At 37.0% G+C, this 23615-nt stretch overlaps 1 protein-coding gene across 6 annotated transcripts in view; it reads right to left on the bottom strand.

Annotated features, from left to right (window-relative positions):
* The window catches only part of CEP63 (centrosomal protein 63), a 58771-nt gene that overhangs the window by 19996 nt on the left and 15160 nt on the right, over nucleotides 1-23615 (bottom strand). For all 6 annotated transcript variants that reach the window (XM_077752322.1, XM_077752323.1, XM_077752321.1 and 3 more), the window contains exons 4-6: nucleotides 16214-16309; nucleotides 15239-15361; nucleotides 10468-10581 (exon numbers count right to left, since the gene is read on the bottom strand). In XM_077752322.1, the coding sequence (XP_077608448.1) occupies nucleotides 10468-10581; nucleotides 15239-15361; nucleotides 16214-16309 (333 nt within the window). The remainder of the gene's footprint in view (nucleotides 1-10467; nucleotides 10582-15238; nucleotides 15362-16213; nucleotides 16310-23615) is intronic.

The raw sequence follows: 23615 nt of genomic DNA, 5'->3' as shown, positions 1-23615 counted from the left end.
CATATTTTCATTTATTTTTTTTTTTATTTATTTTTTTTTTACAAATAGTTTATTGTCAAATTAGTTTCCACATAACACTCAGTGCTCATCCCCACAATTGTAAGTATTTTTAAAAGGTAAAGGTATCCAATTTTATTTTAAAAATTTAAGCTGATGGGGCACCTGGGTGGCTTAGTCAGTTAAGCGTCCGACTTCAGCCTCAGATCATGATCTCATGGTTAATGAGTTCGAGCCCGCATTAGGCTCTGTGCTGACAGCTCCGAGCCTGAAGCCTGCTTCAGATTCAGTGTCTCCCTCTCTCTTTGCCCCTCCCCTGCTCACACTCTGTCTCTGTCTCTCAAGAATAAATATTAAAAAATTTTGTTTTAACTTAAGCTGAAATGTCTCTGAGAAATCAATATGCTACCAATGAAAGATTTTATTGTATACTGTACAGGGCCAAAATCCTATACTGTGGTCACACAAAGTACATGCTCAATAACGTTCACAAGCCAGAAAAAGGCTGGAAGGACAAAGGCAAAGAGACGAACAAACAGTATTGTATAAATTATAGCTCAAAATTCCAGCATAAAGAACCAAAAACTTTTTTTTTTACCAGACTCATAAAATAGTGTGAAAGAAGGATATCAAAGAATTTTAGATTCATAAAAATAAATGCCAAGCATTCAACAGTTTCCAAACTTTTAAAATATAATACCAACTTTTTTTGTTTCCCTCAAGGGAAACTCTTCTACAGAATCTTGTACGGAATAAATGATTGAAGAGACTGGGTCATGAGGGTGAGGAGGAAAGGGAGGGGGCTCAACTTGTTGAGGTTGCTGAACTTCCCTGAGCCCACCATAACCTGCATGGCAGCCCTGGGGCCTGACAGCACACAGCTAGAAAACCTCTGCCCAAATGGACACTCAGGATGAAAGAATACATGAATTGCAAAACATTAGCACTGTCTTTTTAACACTGCAATAGCAATTTAATACCATTTAGTTTAAATCTGAGTTCTTAAAGTAAACTCAATGCTGAAGTCACAGCTTTACTAAGTTATACTTTAACCAGTGAGCCTAGATCTGATACTTAAAAACTAACGAACTTCTTAGTTGTAAAGAATCAAGAACACAGCCTTCTTTTGTTGATTCTCTATTTCAGTCGCACACAAATACAGTGTTTAAGCACAGTAAGAAGTACCTAATCATTCCAGTACAGCCTCAATTTTCATTAACTAGAGTTAACACCCTTGGCCTGTGTAGTCCAAGATGGCAGTCACCAGTCACGTGTGGCCACTGAGCACCTGGACTGTGGCAGCCTGAAAGGAGATGTAACACAAATCGTAAAATACACCCTGGATTTCAAAGAATGTAAATGCTTCAGTGATATTTTTGGTATACTGAGTTAAATATGTGAATTTCACCTCTTTCTGTTGACTTTTTAAATGCGACTGTAAGAAAATTTTAAGTTACAGATGTGATTCTCGTTATATTTCCACTGAACAGAACTACACTAGAATATCTGAAAACTACTGCCATTACTAACAGTCAGAAACAATCATATAAATCACTTATAAAGTAATGACTATTTCTCTTAAATATCTAGTATTAGAGGTATCCGAAGGCTGATACATTTTTGAACTTTTTTTTTTTTGCACTAACCACTACCATTAATTTTTTGAACCAGAATGTAGAACTCCTCTTATTAATCTAACATGTGGCATCCTAACTATTCTATTGGAATGAGTGGGATTATTTCAACAACAAAGCTCACAGCAGAGGTGTTAAAAGTAAAGAAAATAATTAAAAAGACAATTTCTTTTTTTCCTTTTTTTTAAATATTTTTTATTTATTTCTGAGAGAGAGAGAGAGAGAGCGTGAGCAGGGGAGGGTCAGAGAGAGAGGGAGACACAGAATCTGAAACAGGCTCCAGGCTCTGAGCTGGCAGCCAGCACAGAGCCCGACACGGGGCTCGAATCCACGAACTGTGAGATCATGACCTGAGCTTAAGTCGGACGCTTAACCGACTGAGCCACCCAGGTGCCCCTAAAAAGACAATTTCTGTCAGGGAGGTGGAAATAAAAGCTGACGGTGGGCAGGTAACTGAAGTGTAAGAGTAGGGGAAGGGCTAGGAACTGGGGTTGCAGTCAAATCCTTCACTGGGTTGGGGTCTGTAATCCTGGTGCTTCAAGGGAATGGCTCTCCCAGTCTGCCAAGATTCCTGAGAACAGTGTAACGTGAAACAACAAGGGCTTTTTATTTTCCAAAGGATCCCAGTATGAAGCTATGGGCATGGTGGGATTCATGTTTACCAACTTCCCCATCAGTGTCAATTCCAAAGGCGTCAGTGCGGCCACCGCCGTGCAACATTTCTACCAGGTAGCAGCCTGAAGAGTCCATTAGGAGAACGGCTCCCAGTAACACCTTCTTATCACTGCTGTGTCTATGTCATCATAAACTTTAAAACAGTAGGTCTGAGCCAGTACAATTAACTCTGACAATTCTACCCAGACAACAGATTAACATTTGATTTAGGATCATCTTTTCTTGGTAAGTTGTGAGAGGAATATGATGCTTTAAAAAATATTACATTTATACTCTTAAATATATAATTGAAAAGTGGATTTAAAACAGACTCATACAATATCATATAGCTCATCTAAATATTTCAAAAGGAAAACATATATATTTAATGCAACCTCTATTTTTCTCACATAGCATTTATTGGCTAAATATTTTATACTCTGTGCTGGCTTAATATTTTAATTTTTTAATGTTCTTCATGTTCTCTAAGATTTACCTTAATATCTCCTTTCAACACTTGTATATGGGCAAGAGAGAAAGCAGCAGGTGATTGCTTGCCTTCTACACAGAAATGACCTTATGTTTCAGAGACTAAATGGATCCTTTCCTATGCACAGATAACCATCATTCTATCACTGCAACTAATAATGTCATGCTTTTTAGCAACTGTACTTTTTTAATATAATACATTTTAATATTTGATAGAACATCACGCTTACTCTTTTAAAAAATGTTGCCTAGTACCCTTCATTTATTCTTCCACATGAATTTTAGATTCATTCTGTCAAGTTCTCAAAATCTAACAGTCAACAAATTATATGGATAACCATTTAGAAAAAAACAATTTTAGCCTATCAAATACCGTATCACAAAATAAGTTTCAGATCAAATATATAAAAAAGAAATTATAAAGCAGAAGAAATCTTGGCTTTATAGTATGACATCAAAGATAGAAACCCTAAAGAAAAAATTAATAGAACTAAACAATTTTAAATTATTATTTATAAAACAACTGTATTTCCAAAAAAACTACTAGGCAAAAATTAAAGTCAAATAGGGAAACATCCACAATTGTAACAAAACAGCAAAGGGCTATTAATATAGGTAACGTATGAAGAGCTATTACAAAATAGTAAAATATAAATATGCTAAAAGAAAAATGAGCAAAGGACATAAACAATTTACAAAAAATGGAAATGCCAGGAAGTACATGAAAAAATGCTCAACCTAATACATAATTAATGAAATGCAAATTAAAACAAATAATCAGATATCACATTTTTCACCTATCACATTGGCAAAGACAAGCCTTAAAGTAGGGGAAATTAAAAGAAATAATAGTGCCCAATACTGGAAAAGTGTCAGGAAATGGACAATCTCAAATACTGCTGGTGAAAGTTTGTATCAACATAACTTTTGAGAGTACTTTGCCAATATATATTAAATCTTTAAGACAACTACACAGATGCAGCAATGTCACTTCTAGGGCCATTTCTTAAGAACATAAATGGACATATATTCCTAGATGTTTATATAAAGACATTCAACCAAGCACTATTTGCAAGAGTGAAAAGTTTAAAAAAAATACATGTTTTATAATTGGATACTGGGAACATAAATTATGGTACATTTAATGGTAGACTGGACTTTTTTGCAATCATTATTACTATACATTTGTTGATTTGTCATATTTAAAAAGGAAAATCATAAGCGTGAAAATTAAATAAAGTATTATATTATAAAGTGCTTACTATACCTACATAATAAGGAAAATATTAAATGACATAAAGAGTTGACAGTAATATATTAAATAGTAGGGGACACCCTACTTAACTGAATGAATAGACTAGCCAGAGAGAAAACCAGTAAGGAAACACTACCTTTAAAGAACACATTAGACCAGATGGATTTAACAGACATAACCAAAACATGTTATCCAAAAACTTTAAAATACACTCTCCTCAAGTGTTCATGTAACATTCTCCAGGACAGACTACATGTTAAACCACAAAAACAACCACAATAAATTCAGTAAGATTGAAATCATATGAAGCATCTTTTCTGATCTCAACAATATGAAAATAGAAATTGATAACAAGAAAAAAACTGGGAAAAACACAAACACATGGAGACTAAACAACACCCTATAAACTCTAATGGGTTAACAACAACAAAAACTGAAAGAAAAAATACCTTGAAACAAATGAAAACGGAAACATAATGTAGTAAAAGTAGTTTTAAGAGGGAAGTTCATAACTCGGGGGCCTAAGTCAAGAAACAAGAAAAATCTCAAATGAAGAATCTAACTTTACACATAAAGGAACCAGGAAAAGAAGAACAAAGCCTAAAGTTAGTAGAAGAAATAAATAATAAAGAAATAATAATAAAATAATAAAGGTCAGAGGAAATAAATGAAATACAGAAATAAAACAGAAAAGATCAATGGAACTAAAAACTAGTTCTTTGAAAAGAGAAACAAAACTGATAAACTGCTAAACAGATTCATGAGAAAGAAAACAAAAGAGAGAGAAGGACAAAATAAAGAGTTACAAATGACACCACAGAAAATACAAACGATCATAAAAGGCTACCACAATTACATGCCAACAAACTGGAAAACTTAGAATGGATAAATTCCTAGAAACATACAACCTTCCAAGACTAAGTCACACAGAAATAGCAAATCTGGAGAGATTGACTACAAGTAACAAAACTGAATCAGTAATTTTAAAACTCCCAAAATACATACGTCCAAAACTAGATGGCTTTACAGGTGAATTCTGCAAAACATTTAAAGAGTTAGTATCTACCCTTCCGAAATTATTCCAAAATACTGAAGAGTAAAGAATGCTTCCAAACCCATTTTATGAGGCCAGGATTAATTACTCTAATATCAAAACCAAAAACACCACACACACACACACACACAGAAATTTACAAGCCAATATCCCTGATGAACCCAAGGCAAAAATCCTCAATAGAATATTAGCAAACTGAATTCAACAATACATTAAAAGGATCACATATCATGATCAAATGGGATTTATCCAGGCATATAAGGATGGTTCAATATCCGCACATCAATCAATGTGATATGCCACAAAATGAAAGATAAAAATCACAGGATCATCGCAACAGTTGCAGACAATTTGACAATTCAACATTCATTATGATAAAAACTCTTAACAAAGTGGATATAGAGGAAACATACCTCAACATAATATAGAGCATAAATGACAAATCCATAGCTAACCTACTCAACAGTATAAAGCTGAAAGCTTTTCCTCTAAGATTAGGAACAAGACAAGGATGCCCACTCTCACCACTTTTATTCAACACAGTGTTGGAAGTCCTATCCACAGTGATTAGGCAAGAAAAAGAAATAAAAGGGCATCAAAATTGGAAAGGAAAAAGTAAAACTGTCACAATTTGCAGATGGCATGATACAAATAAAGAAAGCCCTAAAGACTACAGAAAAAACTGTTATAACTAATAAATGACTTCAGTAAAGTTACAGGATACAAAATTAACACACTAACAGAAAATTGCCACTACAAAAATAATTGCAATTACAATCACATCAAAAAGAATAAAATACCTGGGAATAGGGGCGCATGGGTGGCTCAGTCGGTTAAGCGTCCAACTTCGGCTCAGGTCATGATCTCATGGTTCATGGGTTCAAGCCCTGCGTTGGGCTCTGTGCTGACAGCTAGGTCAGAGCCTAAAGCCTGCTTCAGACTCTGTGTCTCCCTCTCTCTCTGACCCTCCCCTGCTCACGCTGTCTCTCTCTCTCTCAGAAATAAATAAAACATTGAGAAAAATTTTTTTAAATACCTGGGAATAAATTTAATCAAGAAGGTGAAAGATCTATACACTGAAAACCGTAAGACATTGATGAAAAAAACTGAAGACAACATAAACAGAAAGATAGTCCATCCTCATAAATTAAAATAAGTTAAAATGTCTATACTACTCAAAGGAATCTACAAATTCAATGCAATCCCCACCAAAATATCAATAGCATTTTCCACAAAAGTATAACAAAGAATCCTACTATTTGTATGGAACTACAAAAGACCCCAAGAAGCCAAAGCAATCTTAAGAAAGAAGAACAAAGCTGGAGGTACCATGCCACCTAATTTCAAACTATACTATAAAGCTATAGTAACACAGTAAGATGCTGGTATGAAAACAGACACATATATCAATGGAACAAAATAGAGACCAGAAATAAACCCAAGCTTATATGGTCAGTTAATCTATGACAAAGGAGACAAGAACATACAAAGGGGGGAAAACAGTCTTTCCAGTAAATGATGGGAAAACTAGACAGCTACATGAAAAAAAATGAAACTGAACCACTATCTTACGCTTTATACAAAAATTCAAAATAGATTAAAGACCTGTACATAAAGAGTGAAACCACAGAACTCCTAGAAGAAAACACAGGCAGTAAGCTATGACATCAGTCTTAGCAGTATTTTTTTGGACCAGTCTTCTGTAGCAAAGGCAACAAAAGCTAAAATATACAAATGGAATTACATCTAACTAAAAAGTTTTTCTACAATAAAGGAAACCACAAACAAAACAAAAAGGCAATCTACTAAATGGGAGAAGATACTTGCAAGTCATACATCTGATAAGGGGTTAAAATCTAAAATACATAAAGAACTTACACAATTTAATATCAAAAAACCAAATCCAATTTTAAAATGGGCAGAGGAAGATAAGATAAGATAAATAGTCCTTTTTCCAAAGACATATGGATGGCCAACAGGCACATGAAAAGATGCTAAACATCACTCATCATCAGGGAAATGCAAATCAAAATCATAATGAGGTATTACATTATACCTGTCAGAGTGGTTAGTATCAAAAAGACCAAAAAAAAAAAAAAAAAAAGGTACAAGTGTTAGTGAGGCTGTGGAGAAAAGTGAGACCTTAAACAATTTGGTAGAAATATAAATTGGTGCAGCCACTACAGAAAAAAGCCTGAGGGCTCCTCAAAAAATTAAAAATAGAACTACCATATGATCCAGAAATTCCACTTCTGGGTCTTTAGCCAAAGAAAACAAAAATACCAGCTCAGAGACGTATGCACCCTTACGTTCACTGCAGCACTGCTTACAACAGTCAAGATATGAAAACAACCTACCTGTTTACCTATATAAACAGGTAAAGAAGATGTGGGGTGTGTATGCATATATTCATGTTCTATTATAATGGAATACTACTGTCATAAAAAAGAATGAAATCTTGCCACTAGTGACAACACAAATGGACCTAGAGGCCATTATGCTAAGTGAAATAAGTCAGATATAAGGACAAATACTGTGTGATTTCACTTATAGGTGGAATCTAAAAACCAATGATACATATTCCCACACACATATAACAGTGTTTTCCAGTAAAGGTACATGACTGCAGTGAATACTGACTGCATACAAGCATAGTAAAAGTTGGAAGAAATTTATACCAACATGTAAATAACGGTAACTAACTCTAAATGATAGAATTACGGGGGATTTTATTTAATTCTCATTTCATCCACATTTGCTCATTTTTCTAAAATGAACATGTATTATGTAACTTTAATAATGGACCAGAAGAAAGAACTTAAACAAATAAATGACTCAAAGATTGAGAAATTTCTATGAACTCCACTTTTAAATGTTAAAAAATGGAGAAGAAAAAAGTCTTTATCAAGAGTTTTTAAAACTTTGGGAAATGTGGATATGATATCCATTTATCCAGTCTCCCAGATTTTCTCCCTTTATTGTTCAGTGGTGATGGCACGTATTACAAAAATGTAATGTGCCAACTTTGACTGGATTCCGATTTAAACATCCAACTGTAAAAAGACATAATTTCAGAAAACTGGGAAGTCTGAACAGGGTAAGCATTAAATTATGTTAATAGATTATTTATTTCATTAATGTAATAATAGTATATTATAATTTTTTAAAGTCCTTATCTGTCAGGAAATACGACAATTTCTGTGATTTGCTTGTAATATTCCAGCCAAAGATAAAAAAATGGAGAAGGATGAAATAAGACTTGCAAAATGAGCTATTGTTCAATGGGTACAGAGTCTAGTTTTCCAAGTGGGAAAAATTCTAGAGATCTGTTAAATGACAATATGCAAACAGTTAACATTACTATACCATATCCTTTAAAATCATTAACACTGTAAATTTTAATGTGTTTTCTACCAAAATNCGAGATAATGACCTAACCGAAAGTCGGACGCTTAACCAACTAAGCCACCCAGGCGCCCCTTCTACCACAATTTTTAAAAAAAAGACTGGTAAAATGATGGTAACTATCTAATGCTGGGTAACAGCTATATAGAAATTCATTTAAAAGTTTTTATTATTTTTTTAAATGATGCTCACACAGCACTGCCACATACTGAATCACATAAGATTTAATTTTGTCTAGTTTGCTAAGGGAGAAAGGGAAATATATTATGAGTAACATTTTTTGAGTTAAGCAGGCAGAGTAATTTTAAGCAAACTATCAGAAGAATAATTCAAACACCCTTTGTAGGGAAAACAAATGCTGGCTTTTTAAAGGCTCCTTATTCTAGCCTGGCTGAATTATAGTAAATAAAAATCTCACTTTTACCAACAATGAAGTTTAATTATGCAGAGTAATCACAATAGTAATTTGAAAAAAGGATTTGCAATCAATAATAAGCACACTCCACAGATGAGTAATTGAGAAGTAAAAAGTAGGATGTGATTTTTTTTTCCCATTCTGAAGGTTACAATTAGAATATAACAGTATCTTATAGCTATTTATGTTTGCACAGTGCTTTAGCATTCAGGTCAAAAAAAAAAAAAAAAACCTCTGGTCTAGACATTCAGGATTTTATTGGCCCACTCTGACTGCATAGGCTGCTGTAGCCTAGTAAATAATTTTCCTCCTTGAGGTTGCTGGGGGCTCCTCGGGCCACCCAAGGGGAGTCACTCACAGCAGAGCATTTGTGGTACTTTATCAGCCAGCTGTTATTTCAGGGGAATGATTAAAAGCCAAAACGTTACTGAGGCTTAAAGCAGAAAATAATGCAGGCTGTTTTTTAAAAAATATTTTTTAAGGCTTTCCTTCAGCTCTTGTAATTTCTCCCCTCATTGTGTAAGACTGAGATAACTACCAGCCTTGACAGATTATCTTATGAAACAGGTAACACAGAACCATATATTCTAATTTTTTTAATGTTTTTTATTTCTGAGAGAGAAAGAGAGAGAGATAGTGTGAGTAGGGAAGGGTCAGAGAGAGAGGGAGACACAGAATCTGAAACAGGCTCCAGGCTCTGAGCTGGCTGTCAGCACAGAGCCCGATGCGGGGCTCGGTGAGATCATGACCTGAGCCAAAGTTGGACGCTTAACCGACTGAGCCACCCAAGCGCCCCAGAACCATATATTCCAGATAACTGCATCTAGAAGCATTGAGACTGTGTGGCACACAATGGATGGTCACAAATATTTATTCCCCTCTATGTTCATTTCCTTTTATGTTCTTGGTTTTTAATTGAAAAAGCATACAAAATGAATATGTTCTAAGAAGAAACATCCCCAAATCAGGTAGCAATTTTTTAGTTCTGCTGAAGCCACCAGTTCATTTACAAAAAGGTTTTTACTACAGTTCTAAAAAGTATTTCTGTTGCCACAAAGCCACTGCTTTTTGTTAGTATGCACATCACTGCAGTATGAAGCCCAGTATCATGTGCAAACAGGCAGCCGATCTGAAGCACCCTGTCTGAGGCATCTCAGCCAAGGAATCCCAGCTATCAGAAGTAAAGCGAGACACAGAAGTGGAGCCAAGGCAAGAGCCACAAACAGTCAAACACCAAAGAAGTCAGAGACCCAGAGAAATGGAAAAGGAGACAGAGATAGAGCAGAGGTAGAGAGAGGGCGAAGGGGAAGGACAGAGCGGAAGAAAAAAGGAAGACCAAGATTAGGAGAGTGACATGAACGTGAGCATGGAGTGAGCAGGAGGATGCAAGGCAGCCACAGAGGGAGAGGGCGAGAGAGCACGAGGGAGGGAGTGAGCAGGCAAGGGAGCATGTGCTGCGAAGACGTGACCAGGTATGAGAGAGCACCCGCATACTGCGTTCAGCTAGCGCCAATGTCATCAAGACTTCTCCGCCTCTCTTTTTTTAAAAGTGGCTTAAACCTACCTGAATTATCTCTGACTGTTCGGCCAAAGCCTTCCTCTGTGCCTCCAGAGAAGATACCTGTTGCTGATAAATCAGGCGTTGCTTCTCCCAGTCCAGTGATTTCTGACGAAATTCCTGAAGAGACAATTAAGGTACTTAACTTCTAAGTGCTTCCCCTTACTGTCATGCTTCCCAGATTCACTTTTACTTTAATTTTTCCCCTCGTCCCTGAGTATACACGCACCTTTCTCCCCAGCAGGAGCTCCATTACTCACTTAGCTGATAGAAGTGGAGAGCAACACTAAATTCCTGACATACTGTGCCTCTGGAGATCTGTCTCTCTAAATTTAACACACTAATGGTGAAGAGTATGAAGCAAAGATGCTAAATACTAGGTTCATGATGGTTTTCACAGATTTGCTGCCACCTAAAGGTTGTTATCATTGCTTGTGATTTTCTTCAGAAAACTTATCTTAAGAGAACTAAAATTTCAAAACATGATTATAAGGAGATGCTGCTACCAATTCTTGATATCCAAACACAGAAATTGAATCAAATAAATTTTCAGGTAAGTCTCCCAGTAGACCAATTCTTCTCAGTATCTGAAATTCAGGAACCAAATAGATTCTGAAAGCAGAATACCCTTTGGTATCCAATTTTTTATCATCTCAACAGAACAACTGCAAGGACTTGAATCACAATGGGAGATTTGTACTAAATTTTAACAGATATTTGTAACCCAAATTTGTAACCCAAAGCTGAATGGTCAAAATTAATGATGGGTCACTCCAAGTTGCATGAGCAAGAAGATGAGCCCAATATTTATGAAAATATGATTTATAAAAATATAAAATTATGATTTATAAACATCCAAGGGATTTCTATCACTGTTCTCTAGGACCCTCAACTCCAGAAGTCTCATGCTAACTTCTGTTAGCACTGTGAACCAGCTTTCTGATAATCATTCATTCATTCATTCATTCATTCCTTTTCCTGTATATGCCAGGAGATGTTCTAGGGGTTGGGGATACAACAGTTAACAAAAACAAACAAAATCCTAGCTCCACTCAATTGGCAATAGACCACACATTCATTGTATAATACAATTACATGATAATACCTGTTTTGGAGAAAATGGAGCAAACAGGGCTCAGAGCTGGGAGTTGCAATTTTATAAAAGGATGGCCAGACTGAGTAACATTTAAGTAAACTCTCAGGGAGACTGGGATGAAGTCATACTATTCTGGGAAGATAGAAAGGCAAGTACAAAGGCCTGATGGGGAGGAAGTGTTTAAGGTATGTTTAAGGGCAAGCAAGGAGGTGTGGCTCAAATGGAGTAAAAGGAAAAGTAGGCAGAGAAACGTCATTTAACAAGGAGCAAGACTGTGTAGGTCATCAGGATCACTTCAGCTTTTGAGAGAAGCTACTAGAAGATTTTTATAAAGGAGAGGACATGATTTGACTTACATTATAACAGAATCGTTCTGGCTGCAGGGTGGAGAAAAGAGAAGTCAAGGGTGATTCCAAGGTTTTAGGGTTGAAAAGTTGAGGAACGGACTTGCCATTAACTGAAACAGGAATGGTGTTGGTAGATGGGGAAGAGAAAACCAGGATGTTTATTTTGGACATGTAAAGCATGATACAGCTTTAGATATCAGGGTGGAGATGTGAAACACCAGTTGGGAAAATTATTCTGTAGCAAAAAGGACAGATCAAGACTGGATATACAAATGTGGGAATTATCAACATATATAAAGGGCTAAAAACTAAAAGACTGGATGATATCACCAAAGGAGTGAGCACAGATAGAAAAAAGAAGAGGTCCAATGACACCACCATAGGGTATTCAATGTTAAAATGTTGGGGATCAAAAGAGATTGAGAGGAGTAGCTAACAAGGTAGAAGAAAGCCCAGGAAAGAATGGCTGTTTTCTAAGTCAAATCAAAGAACTGTTTTAAAGTACAAGTCATTGGTGACCTCCAAGTAAATAAATAACTTCTGCAGAGTTGAGGGGGCAAAAGCCTTACTGACTGGGTACAAGAAAAATGGACAATGAGGAATTGGAGACAGGTACAGATGCCTAAAGTAATTTAGTATACAACGAAGGAAAATGGGCACCTGGGTGGCTCAGTCGATTAAGCATCCAACTTCAGCTCAGGTCATGATCTCAGAGGTTCGAGCCCCTTATCAGGCTCTGTGCTGACAGCTCAGAGCCTGGAACCTGCTTCAGATTCTGTGTCTCCCTCTCTCTCTGTCCCTTCCCTGCTTGCTCACTCTCACTCTCTCTCTCTCTCTCTCTCCCCCCTCAAAAATAAACATTTAAAAAAAGAAGGAAAAAAATGGGCAGATGCCAGAGAAAGAGAGAATTCAAAAGAGGATGTTTAAGAGAGGAGAAATGTGGATGGTGGTGGAAATATCCACTAAGGAGGAAAGGAAGATGCAGAAGAGAGAAGAATCGCTGGAGCCATGTCTTGGGGGCAGACTGGGAAGAGCAGGAAGACAGAGTATCTGGGCACAGATGCAAATGGTGAGAAGACAGAGTGTCGGAAGTTTGTGAAAATCCCTTCTTATTGCTTCTATTTTCTCAATGAAATGGAAAGCAAGATCATCACCCAAACGTGACAATGTGGGAGAAAGTGTGGAAAGTGTCAGAAAAGAGAAAGTATGAAATAGTCATTATGGAAAGTAGGAGAGTGAAGGGAAATATAGTATGATTCTGGGTAGCATTAGGATCCATTTGAGGAAGTGACCATGAATTTAAAATGAGGCCGGTCAGCATGATTATGTTTTTCTCCAGCCATGTTCTGCCACACATGGCAAGTAGAGACTGGGCAGAAAGCTGGATTTAACTAGTTATGGTTTGGCCAAGCAAATATGATGAAGTAAGGGAGGGACACAGGAGCTGAAGGGGAATATAAGGAATGTAACCATGGAATTGAAGCTGGGTAAGGACTGACACATGAGGGCACGAGGTAGGTATGCAGCAGTGGAAAGGTGGCAGAGTTCAATCACTTTGGGATAGGATCAAGTGATTGTTGAGAGTCAAGGGACTAGAGGGAGTGAGCTAAAAAGAGAAGGATGGTAGCCAAAGAATGAGATGCTTAAGGATGTCATTCCAGGAGGGTTACATGTTTGGTCATGATGACACCTAAGCAACAGCAGTGGGAATGGGTGGATGAGACAAGGACGAGATGAAGATGTCCGTGGAGGAAAGAACAACAAGGGATTCAAAGATCAGAGTCATATAAGCATCATTCCTGTGGATACTGAAACCCTCAAGAATGATGATAAGTGTAATGCTGGGACAGTGATAGTGTCCTGGAAGCTGAAATGTCTAAGCGAGGGAAGTAACCCAGGGATCAGAAGATGACAACTTTGGTTATATGTATATTGGTAGGGGATACAGGCTGATGACATGAAAATCAAAGATGGGTTTTGAGACAGAAAAGAGAATGGCCAGGAAGTGGTAATGAGGAGCGAGAGGAAGAGGAGGCTGGGGGGAAAACCCCCAGGTATCACTGAAGATGGCTGGAGAGGAAGCAGCATCTGCATAGTCCTCTGAGTCTAGGCTCTTCAAATGTATAAAAACATTATGATGCAAAAGAACACTAAACACAGAAATTACAATTCTAATTAGTAATAATGGTATTTGTGAGTGACAGGTGCTCTGAGTAGACAAACTGTAATCATAGAGATGCTGAACAATGTTTCTCAAATTATAATCAGCCAGGGAAGCTGGATAAATACGCAGATTCCTAGGTCCCACATCATACTACTGGAGCAGAATCTCTGACAGCCTAAAGAGGACCCTGGTGATTCTTAGGTACACTACAGGGCCAATGGTGTGGACAGAGGAGGGGAGAGGCAGATACCAGGGGAAAAAAGTGACAGCCTTGTACTGTTTCTTCATCTACTCTTGGCAGTGTTGTTTTTTTTTTTTTTTAATGTTTCATTTATTTCTGAGACAGAGAGAGACAGCGTGAGCAGGGGAAGGTCAGAGAGAGAGGGAGACACAGAATCCAAAACAGGCTCCAGGCTCTGAGCTGGCTGTCAGCATAGAGCCCGACACAGGGCTCGAACCCATGAACCGTTGAGATCATGACCTAAGCCAAAGTTGGATGCTTAACTGACTGAGCCACCCAGGCGCCCCTACTCTTGGCAGTGTTAACTCACTATCTCCCTTAGGTCCTCTGGGAATCAACATACACAATAACCACAGTTACTCTACCTTAATAAAAACACAGCAAAGAAGGGAGTAAATGGCTTCTCCATCTAAATGGGAACTGAAGATAAGCAACCTGATATGCACTGTACTCTGTACAAAAAGGCATGTACTTTCAGCATTTACTAAGCTCCTATTCTATCAGGTGATAAATAAGACCAGGACACTGCCCCTGGAGGACTGCTAGTAACTAGTAGTCAATGTTTCTCAATATTGGCATTTTGGGAACAGTAACCTTCTAGTGTAGAGTGGTGCTGGGCATGTTTAGAATACTTAGTCCCTGTCCTCTGAACACCAGTTTCACTCGCAGTCATTTGGACAACCAAAGCAATGCGTCCATACATTTCCAAATGCCCTCAAAGGGTGGTAGTCCCCTACTGGGAGCTACTGATAGCTAGTAACCCCATTAACCAAAGGAGACCAGGTGATCACAGGATGCACCTCTGAAATAGCTCCACACCAGTCCTGGAGACGGCAGAAAACTGGGTTCAGAACCAGTACCATTAGAAAGAGCATCTTCCTATAGGAAGTCTGCCAACCACTATGAAGAAATTATCACTATGAACATACCTCTATTTTTCCAGTTAACCTCTCAATTTCAGATCGATCTTCCCTGTGATTTTTGCTGTTTCCTCTGAAGTCCCTCACATGCTTTTTCTGTAGTTTTTCATAGCTTCTCTTCAGTCTGCCTAACTGTAGACACAGTTATTTCTAGACTTAAAATTTAAGAATTGATAAACAGTCGTGGTGGAACAAATTGGTATTATGAACGCAAGAGCAGTGCTAAACAGGACTATTGAAAATAGACTGAGCGTGTTAGATTTGCAAATTAGAAACAAAATGATTCAAACCTGCATATAAAAAACACTAGAAGAGAAAAATATTGCATTAAAGAAAAAAGTCAAGGAAAAAATATTTTTTAAACAAAACTTTAATTTTTATTACAATAGCCTTGCACTTAAGGACCCCATAAACCACACCCATGATAAAAGCAGCAAATAAAAATTCTTTTTCTTCTCTCTAGACCTGTGGTTCTCCAGCCATTCTCCTGTGGAACACTGATATTCAGTAAGCAGGAGAGGAGTACTTTGGAATTAAATAAAAATAAAAGCAGGGTTTTTTTCCCCTAGTCTGAAGAATAACATTGAATTGCTACAATTTTCTTACTTTTCTTATTTAGCCCAAAATGCTTCTGAAAACTTTGGATTCTCCATTATTTAAAATCTAGTAACTGATTTAACTCAAACATTAAAATATTTAACATAAATTCTTGGTATCAATATTTCATATATTATATAAAAACAGCTTTATTTCTTTCAAGCACTCAACTGAGAAACACATTTTAGAATACCTGTTTAGACAGTATCAAACATATAATTAGACAAGACTCTATGCCTGGATTTAAAAACAGAGAAATAAATTTCTAACCCTGTACCTCCCAGAGAATATATACTTTCTATTTTATGAAGTACAAATGGGCCCATTAACAATATTCTAAGGGTTAAAGAGAGAATTATACAACATATAATAGAATTAAAATCTCACTTCTTCATGTAGTTTCTTTAACTCTTGCTTATAGTCCATGGCCATCTCTTGTTTAACTTTTTCATGTTCTTCTACTTGTTGACGCAACATTACAACCTAGAAGCCAAAAGCCAGTAGTTTTTTTCATTATTGGCATTGAAACAATATCCTTGAAACATAAAAATAGAAAAAAACCTTTGCACTTATCCGTAAAAACAAGTTCTCAACTGTATGTGGTAATACCCCACTTTTCAGGAAATCAAACATCTGATTACTTAAAAATACATAACACTGCCAAAAAATGGAAAACAGAACCTTTCTAAAATTTCTAGATTTAAATGAAAACTTGCTCTGTTTGACTTATTCTCCCCATATTGAACAAAAATCAGTAAGACTTCAAGAAAAAGTTATATAAACCAAAGTACAGAATAGTCATGTCAGATGGAAAGACAGTAGGAGACTTGAATCTGCTTTGCCATTTACCACTTCAGAGAAATCAGTTCCACCAACCAGAGTAAGGGCGTTATCCTAACCATTTTTCAATGGCTTGATACCAGCCACAGCTATAGTTCATTACCAGCCCTCACTTCCATCAATATCTATCAGTCTCTCTCTACATCTCTCCATAACCAGTTAGAATTTCATCTGTTAATAAGTGAGGAGGGAGAAGGGGAGAATGGGGAACAGAAGGTAATAATCACAATATAGTAATTTAAAAAATAAAGCAAACAGGGAGCCTGGGTGGCTAGGTTGGTTAGGCATCCAACTTCAGCTCAGCTGATGATCTCACAATTCATGGGTTTGAACCCCACATCGGGCTCCACACTGAAAGTAGAGAGCCTGCTTGGGATTCTCTCTCCCTTTCTCTGCCCCTCCCCCACTCAGGCTTTTTCTCTCTCTCTCAATTAATAAACATTCAAAAAAAAGCAAACAAAACAATCACATCTTAAAAGTTCTTGTCACTCATTTATATGTGGAATCTAAAAAACAAAACAGAAACAAATTCATAAATTTAGAGAACTGGTAGTTACCAGGTAAGGATGGCAGGGGGATGGGCAAAATAGATGAAGGGAATTAAGAGCTACAAACTTTCCATTATAAAATAAATAAGTTAGAAGGATGAGAAGTACAACATAGAGAATACAGTCGATAATACTATAATAACTTTGTATGGTGACAGATGGTAATGACACTTTTCATGGTAACCATTTTGTAATGTATAAATCACTATGTTGTATACCTAAAACTAATATAATATTGTATGTATTAATTTAAAATAAAATAAGATAAAAACACTGATCACCAAGTACCTCAGAGACTCATATTCTAATAGGCAATATCAATAAAAGATAAAATAGTAGCATCTTAATCTTTGTGGAAAAAAAATTCTCATCACATATACAAAAAATTTGTAAATACGTAGGGTGACAAATGTTAATGACTTATTATGGTGATCACTTCACAATATATATAAATACTGAATCAGGGGCGCCTGCGTTGGTCAGTCAGTTAAGCATCCGACTTCGGCTCACGTCATGATCTCAACAGTCTGTGGGTTGGAGCCCCGCATTGGCTCTGTGCTGAAGGCTCAGAGCCTGGAGCTTGCTTCAGATTCTGTGTCTCCCTCTCTCTCTGACCCTCCCCCACTCACTCTCTACACATACATTAAACTGATAGGCTACTGTTGTTATATACAGTCCTGTATTCATTTAGATTTGCCCACGTATTTACTGGTGTCTGTCATTTACTCCTTATTTGCTCAGCTTCGGTCTGAGATCACTTTCCTTCTGCCTGCAGAACATTTAGTATTTCCTTGGTGCAGTTCTGTCAATGCCAAATCCCCTCAATTTTTACTGATCTGAAATATCTTTATTTCATCTTTACTCTGGATATAGATTTTGGTTTGGCAGGGGAGGAAACGTCATTTCTCTGTAAGGATCATTCTATTGCCTTCCAGTTTTCACTGTTTTAGCTGACAAGTCAGCTGTTAGAGCTGTTTATAGATAATCTGTCATAATCTTTTTTTCTCTAATTGCTTTTCAGACTTCCTCTTTGTCTTTAGTTTTCAACATAGGTAAATATTTCTTTTTATTAATCTTGCTTGAGATTCTCAGACTTCTTAAATACATGCCCTTCCTGACTTTTGGTTAATTCATCTTCAAATATTGCTTCTGCTCATTCATGCTCTTTTTTTTCTCCGCCAGGGATTCCAAAAATGCTCATATTAAACTTTCTCACTGCATCCTCTTTCTCTTAGCTTCCCTATATATTGTCCATCATTTGTCCGTGATTTATTCTAAACATTTTCTTCTGTCCTATCTTCAAGCTCTCTAATTATCTCTTAATCTTCAAGGCCTTAATCTCAGTTATTTTACTTTTCATATTGTAATTTCCCCTCGTTTCATTTTTTAATATAGTTTTCAATTCTTTCTTTAAGTGCTCAATCTTCTCTTTTACCTCCTTGACCATAGTGAACATAGCTATTGCAAAGTTGGAGCATGGCATTGCCAATATCTAGATTTGCCATGGATCTGTTTCTAATTTCTGCCGCTTCTGCTTTTTTGCATTTTTCTTTCTTGTCTTTTTGTGTGTTAGGGGTTACGTTCCAAGTGGGTATCAGGCATTGTATTTGCAATAATAATTTGAAGAAATAATTTAAGCCCCAGAGGAGTTGGCTCTTTCCAGGTTCCTGGAAGGCTTATAACTTTGGAGATGCCTGGTGACAGCACTCTAGGATCACCTTCGAGTGATTTCAGAGATTTAAAGTGTCTGTGGCTGAGTGACAATTTCAAGAGGGCCTGTTTTACACCCAGCTCATCCTTCCTCTTAGGGTGCTGCCTTTTGGGGTCCCAACCCACAGTGAGAAGGGGTTCACAGCTGCCTTAGACACCAAATCTTTTATTCTCTCAGCTCCCTGAAGTTATCAAAAACCCCCTTCAGTCTCTATCCTCTGAGCTACTTTTAGTTTCAGCCAATAGCCTCCTCAAGCCCTGAACTCCTGCCTCACTTCTCTAGTTTAGCTCAGATCCTGGCCTAGCAATTCTTCACCAGCTTGTTTAATACTCTACTTCAAGCAGACTTCTCCTTCTCTCTCTCTCTTTCTTCTTTTTTTTTTTAATTTTTTTTTTTTCTAGGAGAGAGAGACACAGCGTGAGCAGGGGAGGGTCAGAGAGAGAGGGAGTCACAGACTGAAACAGGCTCCAGGCTCTGAGCTGGCAGTCAGCACAGAGCCTGACGCGGGGCTCGAACCCACGAACCACAAGATCATGACCCAAGTGAAAGTCAGATGCTTAACCGACTAAGCCACCCAGGCGACCCTCTTCTTCTTTTTTTAAAATATAACTTACCTAGTTATTCTCAGTGGGTAGGCTGGTCCAAATTAACCAGTCTATCATTATCAGATGCTAAAGCCCCAAAGGCTCATATTTAACTAAAAACATTCCTTCCTTCCTCTCTATCCTCTCTGTCTCTTTCTTTCTTTCTTCTTCTTCCTTTTATTTTTTAATCTAACTTACCTAGTTATTCTCAGTGGGTAGGCTGGTCCAAATTAACCAGTCTATCATTATCAGATGCTAAAGCCCAAAAGGCTCATATTTAACTAAAAACATCCTGCGTAAAATTTACAATGAACACAGAATTCTATGGCCGATCAAACTCTCAATCTGACATAAAAAGAAAATAAAGATATTTTAGACAGAGAAGGTCTCAAAAGTATGTTCCACCAAAAATGAAGGAATAAACTAATAAAGAATATGACAGAATACAAAGAGACAAAAAAGATAAATGCATAAGAAACTCTACAATACTGGTGAAGGGAGTTCCCAAAATGACAGCTCTCTNAAAAAAAAAAAAAAAAGTAAATAAATTCTCTGCTCTATCTGAACACATGGAGAAGACTTACACTTGTGTCAGAGAGTTTGGGAAGAATCAGTGGTAGACTGATTTTTAAAAAGCACATGAGGGGCGCCTGGGTGGCTTAGTTGGTTAAGCATCCGACTTTCGCTTAGGTCATGATCTCGCGGTTCGTGGGTTCGGGCCCCGCGTCGGGCTCTGTGCTGACTGCCAGCTCAGAGCCTGGAGCCTGTTTCAGTCTGTGACTCCCTCTCTCTCTGACCCTCCCCTGCTCACGCTGTCTCTCTCTCTCTCTCTCCTAGAAATAAATAAAACATTTAAAAATAAAATAAAATAAAATAAAAAAATAAAAAGCACATGAAAATGACATAATTATTAATTCCCAGGAAAACAAAAAATTATATAAGAAATATGCTTATCATTATACTCTCTGTCTCAGATGTGAATAATATCTACCATCTTAATGATGTAAATACGAAATACTGATCTAACCAAAAATTAAGATATACAATCCTGGCAGGATAAGGGGATGGAAATTGTATGAAAAGAGTAAAACCCTTATCGTTCATAGTAACAAGTCATTAGATAAATAGCTAAAACTGAAAATTAAAAAAAAAGCAGTAGGAAATGTTACTTAGAAACATGGGGAGAATATACCAAAATAAAGACTTGAAGGCACTGAAATGAGTGCTTCTGAGCAGCTGGAATTCCAACTTCAGAGGCGTGAGTCAGGTGATTCGTTTTTTCTTACCAACCTGATAGGACCATTTTTCATTTTACTTACTACGTGTGGCAAGCATAAATATTAAATGTGAAGAAAAGACTGCTTAATTTTATTTATGTACCAGGGTCTGGTTCATAATGGGCACTCAACAATATTTAAATTTCTTAGAGGAAAAAAAAGAGGTTAAATGCTGAGCAGAAGGGATGGGATTAGACAGAGAAATGGGAGCCAAGGTTTGAAAACTGTCACTATGGATAATGGAAGAAAGAGCTTAAATAACAGATCATTTTAGATACAACTGAGAGTTTTCAAAGACATTTCTTAAATAGTAACTCACTCTTCACAACAACCCTGGGCCATAAGCATTATGTCCCAATTTTATACATGATTAAACAGGCTCAGAGAAGTTAGAATATTTGTCCAAGGCCAATCAGCTGGAAAGAGGCAGAGCCAGGACTTCAAGTTCCTTACTTATTTGTTTCATCAAGTCAACCTGCTCTGCATGGTGTCAGGAGGTAACGTTAGCAGAAATGGCCATTAGAACCAATCCACATGCCTATGTGGCTCAGTTGGTTATGTGTCTGACTCTTGATTTTGGTTCAGGTCATCTCATGGTTCATGGAATTGAGCACCATGTCAGGCTCTGCGCTGGGATATTCTCTCTCTCTCTCTCTGCCCCTCCCTCACCTGCTCTCTCTCAAAATAAACAAACATTAAAAAAAAACAAAACACAGCCCACAAGAGACCTAAAGACACCTATAGGTTGAAAGTAACCATCTATAATGCTAATGGATGTCAAAAGAAAGCCAGAGTAGCCATACATATATCAGACAAACTAGATTTTAAAACAAAGACAGTAACAAGAGATGAAGAAGGACATTATATCATAATTAAGGGGACTATCCACCAAAAAGATCTAACAATTGTAAATATACCTCCAAGTTGGTAGCACCCAAATATATAAATCGATTAGTCACAAACATAAAGAAACCCATTGATAATAATACCATAATAGTAAGGGACTTTAACACTCCACTTACAGCAATGGGCAAATTATCTAAGCAAAAATCAACAAGGATATGATGGCTTCGAATGACACATTAGACCAGATGGACTTAACAAATATATTCAGATATATTTCATCTTAAAGCAGCAGAATACACATTCTTAAGTGCACATGGAACATTTCCCAGAATAGATCATATACTGGGTCACAAATCAGCCCTCAACAAGTACAAAAAGATCGGTATCATGCCATGCATATTTTCAGACCACAACGCTATGAAACTCGACATCAACCACAAGAAAAAACTTGGAAAGACAAAAATACTTGGGAGATTAAAGAACATCCTGCTAAAGAGTGAACGGGTTAACCAAGAAATTAAAGAGGAAATTGAAAAGTACATGGAAGCCAATGAAAATGAAAAAGTGACAATCCAAAACCTCTGGGATGCTGCAAAGGCAGTCATAAGAGGGAAGTACATAGCAATCCAGGCCTTCATAAAGAAGGAAGAAAGTCTCAAATACGCAACCTAACCTTACACCTAACAGAACTGGAAAAAGAACAGCAAATAAGCAGAAGAAGGGAACTAATAAAGATTAGAGCAGAAACCAATAATATAAAAAAAAAAAACCAAAAACCCAGTAGAACAGATCAACAAAACCCCGAGCTGGTTCTTTTAAGGAATACTGAGCAGCTGCTCACAATGGATAAATCCCTAGCCAGACTTAACAAAAAGAAAAAGGAGAGGACCCAAAAAATATAAAATCACAAATGAAAGAGGAAAGATCACAACCAACACTGCAGAAATATAAACAATAAGAGAATATTATGAACAATTATATGCCAACAAATTGGACAATCTGGAAGAAATGAACAAATTCTTAGAAACATATAAACTACCAAAATTGAAACAGAATGAAAAAGAAAATTTGAACAGACCCATAACCAGTAAAGAAATTGAATCAGTAATCAAAAACTTCATAACAAACAAGAGTCCAAGGCCAGATGGCTTTCCAGGGGAATTCTACCAAACATGTAAAGAACAGTTTTAATACTTATTCTTTTGAAGCTGGTCCAAAAAATAGAAATGGAAGGAAAACTTCCAAACTCATTCAATGAGGCCAGTATTACTTTGACTCCAAAACCAAAGACCCCACTAAAAATGAGAATTACAGACCAATTTCCCTGATGAACATGGATGCAAAAACTTTCAACAAATACTAGCAAACAAGAACCAACAATACGTTAAAAGAATTATTCACTACAATCAAGTAGGATTTATTCCTGGGATGCTGGGGTGTTTCAATATCTGCATATCAATCAACATAACATGTCACATTAATAAAAGAAAAAGAACCATATGGTCCTCTCAACAGAGGCAGAAAAAGCATCTGACAAAATACAATATCCTTTCTTGATAAAAACCCTCAAAACGTAAGAACAGAAGGATCATAGCTCAAGATCATAAAGGACACATACGAAAGACCCACAGCTAATATCATCCCCCATGGGAAAAACTAAGAGCTTTCCTCCTAAGGTCAGGAACACAAGAGGGATGTCCACTGTCACCACTGTTGTTCAACATAGTGTTGGAAGTCCTAGCCTTAGCAATCAGACAACTAAAAGAAATAAAAGGCATCCAAATCAGCAAGGAAGAAGTCAAACTTTCACTCTTTGCAGACGATATGGTACTCTACATGGAAAATCGGAAAGACTCCACCAAAAAACTGCTAGAACTGATACATGAATTCAGCAAAGTCTCAGGATATAAAATCAACACACAGCAATCAGTTGCATTTTTATACACCAATAATGAAGCAGCAGAAAGAGAAATCAAGGAATTA

The sequence above is a fragment of the Crocuta crocuta genome, unplaced genomic scaffold (assembly GCF_008692635.1).
Source record: "Crocuta crocuta isolate KB4526 unplaced genomic scaffold, BGI_CrCroc_1.0 scaffold580, whole genome shotgun sequence".
Lineage (NCBI taxonomy): Eukaryota > Metazoa > Chordata > Mammalia > Carnivora > Hyaenidae > Crocuta > Crocuta crocuta.
This window is presented reverse-complemented; position numbering and strand designations above follow the sequence as displayed.